The sequence below is a fragment of the Triticum aestivum genome, chromosome 7B (genome assembly GCF_018294505.1).
Source record: "Triticum aestivum cultivar Chinese Spring chromosome 7B, IWGSC CS RefSeq v2.1, whole genome shotgun sequence".
Taxonomy (NCBI): Eukaryota; Viridiplantae; Streptophyta; class Magnoliopsida; order Poales; family Poaceae; genus Triticum; species Triticum aestivum.
Window position 1 is genome coordinate 131,261,716 of NC_057813.1, and position 6,826 is coordinate 131,268,541.

Below are 6,826 nucleotides of genomic sequence, written 5' to 3' on the forward strand. Positions count from 1 at the left end.
GTTCACTTCTGTAAGTCGTTTCAGACAACTCAAAATAGGTTGTTTTACACATTGTCTGAAATGTCTTCAAGGTCTTATAAAAATGAATAGAGAAATACTGGACTCTAAGAAACAAAATAACCTTTGAGCAACCTACTATGTGATCTCCTGTTGAGGCAATCTTCAATGTTTGTTCTTTCATGATGTACTAGGCAGGTCTTCTCAAGGGCACGGACAAGGACGTGTTCCAAGGCGGTAATCGAGTGCTGATGCACGGAGCTATGTTGCTCGCCCGACAGTTGGACCTCCAGTTGTTGCGCTGGACTTGGACCATGCTTCTAGGATGTGATCACCTACTGAAGTGCTTCTTCGTGACTAGTATTATTTTGGTGGAAGTGTTCCTTCTCTGGTGAATGCCGCGCGTTTTTGTCTTGGTAGCCTGAAACTCCTTTTCTCTGCGTTGGTCAGCCTTGATGTTAGGTTGTCTGTTTCCCAAATAACTATTTGTGCTCTCAGGTTTTTGCCTCATAACAGGTGTTTCGATGTCGAGCACCCATGGCGGGTTTCCTGGCAATGCACCATTTGCCTCCCTCTCTTTCCCTCCTCCTATCTTGCTTGTAATACCAGTGAACTTTGTATTTCCGTTAAGCAATTAATGAAAATGGGGATGCCCGGTTGGAAAAACAAGAAACAACTAGCGCATGTGCATGTCTGAAGTCTGAACCGTGACTGCTTTTAGGAATGCTACAATGGATTGGAGTTTGAGTTTAAGCTCCTTATCCCATTAATCTAGAGCTCTAGGCCCATTAGCTTAGTTAGACTCAAATGAGAATTTAGGTCAGGTAAGCGAACATGATTGCTAAAAGTTTAAACCATCATGTGTACGATCAGTTCCATTGTGGTCAGTTGTGGTTGTTGTTTGGTTCGGTTTTATCATGGTTCCTTGTTCTTAGTTCGACTATTGGAATTATCTTGAGCATGTATCTTGTTATATTTGAAAGTTTCATATTGATGGTACTATGTACTTATGCACTTAGAAACTAGAAGTATTTGTTATCTGAATTATTATTATTTTGCATTACTTTTTCGCGAATACGCGAAAGCTTGTGTGTCATTGCATTGATAGAAGGAGTTGAAAGGGGTACAAGGGTAGCATCATGGGACACGTACGCAAATTGGCGAACCTGAGGATGCTAGAGCAGAATGCGGGGTGCTCGGCCCGAAGAAGAACTAAAGCCTAAATCTCGGGGATAAGCATGTTGTGGCTCCAGCCCTAGCACAGAGGTGCACGTCTTCTTGGATATACTGCACCGGTTGCGTAGTACCGGGCTACAGCGAGTTGAAGACAACAGGCATTGCAGTGCTTCCAAATCCACTAACTTGTGAGAAGGAGGATAGAGGAAAGACCTCGATGAGGAGTAATAGGAGCCATCGAGCAGAGGTCACCACAAATCCGTGAAAGACATCGTCTTATGAGGCAGGGTGGTATAGTAGATCACCAAGAGAGGATCTCGTGCCAAATTTACCGCGAGAAGGGGCGGCAGTGAGGAGATGATGCATGCCTCCGGGAGTCTGATTGCGAAGGACGCAACTGTCATGGTAAGGGAGATCACGTGGTTCCAAGAGGTCGACGGTCCAGCATCGATCCTGGAGGACGAGCTAGGCAAAAAACGTTGGGAAATTTCTCACGTTCTTCTCGGGGCCAATCTGACACCGGGACCACAGGAAGGTTCCCTAAGATTCGATCGGACATGGATCTCGGTTCTTCACCTTTCACTTCTGTTTGATTTGACATCAGGGCCGTGGGAGGCGACCTTAGGTTCCGACTCAATGTCGGGCCCCATGAAGGATTTTCACGCTCGACCTGAGCCGGATTAAGCATCGGGCTTGGAGTCAGCGGTTCGAGGTAACCCTCAGCTTGGTGTGAAGACTAGCTTTCCACGGGCATCCGTGGTGTACTCTGTGTTGTCGAATCTAATGATCTAGCCTGGAGCGTGGGTTTCGACCTGGCTAAGGTGGTCGGTCGAGTTAGAGAAGAGAGTGATGCGGCCGAAGACGAAGATCTGCCCCCGCACGAGGTCGCGTCGGCACCGATCTGCTCGCTAATCTTGATCCCCATCGTACCGTGGTGATCGCTTAGCAGGATCTGCATGGGCCACCAATGACGGAGCTAAATCTGACAGATCTAGGGGTATAGGGGGTCCCAAGCTAACTGTCTAGGCACGATAGTAACACGGACACGAGGTTTACTGTGTTAGGCAATATTGTGTTGGATTGAGTACAAATACTGATTTTCTTCTATGAAATTGTTGTGTGTCCTTTATGTACCTTGCCCCCTAGTTTATATAGATATCGGGGGAGGGGGTTCTAGGGTTACAACATCCTTGGCTGCTACTTACGAAGAAACAGAGTCTCTGTTGAATCCAGCACCTTCGGATACATGACAGGTTTTCCGGAGCCTTCCGTCTTCGGTTCATGGACTGTCTAGTATGGCCCACTCGTGAACCGACAAAAGGGGTCCTCGGCCCAGCGCACCTGGTCGGAAGCCGTCGTGGTGAGAGGCCCTCTAGGGGGACACCATTAGGCGCCAAGTTATACTTGTTGTCGGCATGTGCTACGCACGGTGGCTCCTATAGAGGCAACAAGTCTTGCGTGTTGTTGTTGGATCTAAAGTGATACGACAGTGTCGGGAGGAAAAGCGGTATAGGGTGTCTTTTTCTTTTGGTATCTCCTCCACAGGCATCCGACTATCTAGGCGTCGGTAGCCAGACAAGGGATGATGGTAGAGGCGGCTTCAACGACGAGTATGCGCACTCCAATGGAAACACAAGGTTCCTGATTAGCCTATATGTCGACGTGTGCCTGCGCGTGTCTTTGTTGAAGGTAGTGGACGAAACCGCGGCTTTGGGGATAAAAATCCAGAGGCCGGCCTACGACTGTACTCATCATCATCGACGCACACACGACGTTTTCTTCCTGAAGGCTTAGCCTAGAAGTTGTATACTTTTCATTTATTGTTTGTGGTTGCCTCATGAAATTTGTTTGGCTGTTGGATTCTGTTTTTTTTTATTATTTTTATATGGTTGTGTGCATCTTCCTAATGCAGACAGCCGAGGGTTATCTTCTTTTTCAGAAGAAAAAGAAAACAAAGCGATGCCGAGTTGAAACAACAGGCTGCTTTTTGTTTCATCAAAAAAAAAAACAGGCTGCTTTTTGTCGCAGTCGAATACGTTGGGAGGATCATGATGTGGTAGTGACCAAGAATTGCCTCCGAAATTCGAATCCACTTGTTAGACGATCGCTCACCATTGGTCCATTGTTCAATCCATGGAAAATGGCTAGCCCTCCCCTCAAGAAAAAAATGCCAGCCTAGAAAAAAAAATAACAAGTCCAGAAAGTATTCGAGCACTACGCCGAACATATGCTCCGCTTTCCCCGTTTCCGCAGGGCAGGGAACACGACCCGCGCCGCGCGCTTCGATCGATCGAAACCATTTTGGCGCCACCGGTTCCCGCCGCCTCCCGCCGCGTTCGGTTTGGGCGTGCTCTGTGTCTGGTGTGCGCGGCTGATTCTCCGTAGCAGCGGTAGTGCTGCTACAAAGACACTTGGACGCTGCAAGCTTCGTACAGCCATAACCGAAGAAACTGAATGAACGGGACAGGCAGGCAGTTTGGACGTTGCAGATCAGCCGCGGCAGTAGGGTTCACCGTCGACGTGGGCGCACGGCCGCCGTAGAAACATGAGGCCACTTTTGCGCCTCGCTCACAACAAAGTGCCCGATCGCAGATCGCTTGCTTGTCAGTCAGCTGTCACGCAAACCTGCATTAGACACGACATTTTGATGTACCGTACAGTAGTACTACCCAGCCCATATCACGTTCAGAGGATCTTGCTTTTTGGCCCAAAAAGTTACCGCCCAAGATCTCATTTTCCATACGGTAGATTCCTCCGCTACGTAACAGCCAAATAAATCCAAGCGTCTCTGATATTGTACTCCAAGTCTGCGACGAAACAGCCAAGATTTCGTGCAAAAAAAGCCAAGATTTCGTGCAAAATAGTGGGGCCAAGCCTGCATCACGTCTGGCGCGCCGCAATCGGGCCACAGAGGATCGGTCCCCTCTGCGCCCCTAACTAAAACCCTACGTAATCCTTGGGAACCCTATCCGCCGAGGCTTTCGAACGCCTTGCGCGCCCACGGGATGGCACGCGCATTTCGTCGAACGCCCTCCGCGCGCCCACGGACCGGCACGCGCATTTCGTCGAACATCGTCTGCGCGTCCGCAGGTTGGCATGCTTTGCAGAAACAATTCCTCAAACAGGGGCAGCACAAGATGTTTATTTATTCAGAAGCAATACCTTGATTCATTACAATACATCAGTACATCACCAATAAGAGACAGCGAAATAACAGTAAATAAAAACATTGTGGAGCACCCAGCACACATGTATCACCGCTACTACTACTAGGACTAAGGAGCAACCAGACGCGGGGGGCGAGCGAGCGAGCGAGCCATTGGTAATGGAGATTGCATATTATCATCGGACTGATCAGAAGTCCTCGTCGATGCTGAAGACGTGCTGGGTCGCGGCGCCGCCGTTGAGGTTGGACATGACGGACGCCTTCTGGTACTCGCCCACGCGCTTCTCGAAGAAGTTGGTCTTGCCCTGCAGGGAGATGAGCTCCATCCAGTCGAACGGGTTGGTGGCGTTGTACAGCTTCTTGCAGCCCAGCGCCATGAGCAGGCGGTCGGCGACGAACTCGATGTACTGGCTCATCAGGTCGCCGTTCATGCCGACGAGCGCGCAGGGCAGCGCGTCGCAGACGAACTCCCTCTCGATGTCCACGGCCTCGGAGACGATCTCGAAGACGCGTGACTCGTCCAGCTTGCCGCGCAGGATGTCGTAGAGGAGGCAGGCGAAGTCGCAGTGCAGGCCCTCGTCGCGGGAGATGAGCTCGTTGGAGAAGGTGAGGCCCGGCATGAGCCCGCGCTTCTTGAGCCAGAAGATGGCGCAGAAGGAGCCCGAGAAGAAGATGCCCTCCACGCAGGCGAAGGCGACGATGCGCTCGGCGAAGCGCTCCCCACCGTCGATCCAGCGCAGGGCCCAGTCGGCCTTGCGGCGCACGGCGGGTATGGTGTCGATGGCGCGGAAGAGGCGGTCCTTCTCGACGTCGTCGCGGATGTAGGTCTCGATGAGCAGGGAGTACATCTCGGAGTGGATGTTCTCGATGGCGATCTGGAAGCCGTAGAAGGCCCTGGCCTCGGCGACCTGCACGTCGGACATGAACCTGGAGGCGAGGTTCTCGAGCACGATGCCGTCCGAGGCGGCGAAGAAGGCGAGCACGTGGGAGATGAAGTGGCGCTCGTCGTTGGAGAGCGTGGTGTCCCAGTGGCGCGCGTCGGAGGAGAGGTCCACCTCCTCGGCGGTCCAGAAGGAGGCCACCGCCTTCTTGTAGAACTCCCAGATCTGCGGGAACCGGATGGGGAACATGGAGAAGCGGTCCGACGACTCCGCCAGGAGCGGCTCCTCCGCGTCGCAGGCGGGCACCATGGAGAGGGCGGCAGGCATCTTTGGAATTCGGCGGCGGCGGCGGCGCTGGCCTCGATGTGGGAAGGATTTCTGCGTAGGGATTTGGGAGATGGGACTGGCGGTGGTTCTGGTGTGGGGGAATGGAGCGGGGGTTGGAGGAGGTTTATAGGGTGGGATCGGGAGGGAAGATTTCGAATTGGAAAGGATTTGGCGGCTCCTTGGGAGGGAAGGAGGAGCGGGCGCGGGGGAAGGCGCCGTGCGGCGGAAGATTGGGGAAAAGTTTCGATTTTTGCCGGGTGATTTGAAGTTTTCGGGGGGAAGAAAGGAGGGAGAGGTGGAGGGAAGGGGCGGCAGAGGGTGCGGTTGCTCACGTGTTGTTTATTTTAGGAAGCTAGGTTTCGCGTGAGCGAACGGGGGCGGTTTGGTAAAAATGGGGGCGCTGGAAGTATCTCGAGACTGGGCTTGGTGCTTGCTATAGTTGACTGATGTGGCCCGGGGCCTGTTCAGCCCAAAGCAAGAAGGGCAGCGCCGGTCGACCGGCCCAACCGCGCAGCCACCCGATTTGGTAGCCTGCAACCATTGGACCGGGTCATCTCTCCTTGTGTCTTCTTCTACGTTCACCATCCGCAGAGCACTGCTTCTCCACCCCCCACCCCCTTGTCGCTTCCATACATCAAAAGATAGTGTCTACCCCGTTGTCGTGGCTGTGGGCGACGAGCACCGGCGAGGGCCAGCCACGTGGCCACGGGGATTGCAGCATGGTTGCCTGTGGGTCCCGAGCGCACGATCATCATGGATGCAGTTCTAATGACGGCTTGCTCCAGTGCTGGATCGTCATGCTTGCAGCCTCTCTCGCGTCACAAGCCCCGGTTCGCCGTCGTCATCTACTAACACCGCCGTGTTCCAGGGAAGAAATCAACGAACAGAAATCTCTGGTGGTCAGTTAAAGCAAAAAAACACTGATCACCCAAAAAACATAGCAGCAAACTCCGAAAAGTCCAATTGTAGCAAAAGAGCTAGCCGGTTCCAGCAAAATCCACGTCGCAGGTGAGGGCGCGTTTCGATTCCGGCACTAGTGGGCACCGGTTCCAGCACGTCGCCTCGCAGGTTGCAGCAAACGCTGACACCAGTTCTAGCAAAGTGTTGGCAGGTTCGTAGCAAAACGGCGATGACGGTTCTAGCGATTGGTGACCATGCTGATAGCAGCCGCCAGCTCGAGCTTTTTTGTGGACGCCCTTGTTCCAGCATCATGTTGGTTTGCTGCATCCCCCGGCGTCAACACCCCCTCCCCCCCTCCCCCGCGTAGCTCATGCTAGTG

General features: G+C 52.8%; 2 protein-coding genes across 2 annotated transcripts in view; one reads left to right on the forward strand and one right to left on the reverse strand.

Moving 5' to 3' along the window:
• Positions 1–846, forward strand: part of LOC123158955 (uncharacterized) — a 5,725-nt gene extending 4,879 nt beyond the window's left edge. Inside the window, exon 2 of the transcript XR_006479408.1 lies at positions 192–846. The gene's annotated coding sequence lies outside the window, so the exon portion shown is untranslated. The remainder of the gene's footprint in view (positions 1–191) is intronic.
• A 3,451-nt stretch (positions 847–4,297) lies between these two features.
• On the reverse strand, positions 4,298–5,877 carry LOC123157007 (ribonucleoside-diphosphate reductase small chain). The gene has a single exon (XM_044575228.1). The coding sequence runs from the start codon at positions 5,545–5,547 to the stop codon at positions 4,528–4,530; it is 1,020 nt and encodes a 339-aa protein (XP_044431163.1). The 5' UTR covers positions 5,548–5,877; the 3' UTR covers positions 4,298–4,527.
• Between the last annotated feature and the right edge of the window lie 949 nt (positions 5,878–6,826).

Excerpts from the sequence above, each read along its gene's own strand:
- LOC123157007 (XM_044575228.1), bottom strand. The coding sequence starts at position 5,547 with ATGCCTGCCGCCCTCTCCATGGTGCCCGCCTGCGACGCGGAGGAGCCG.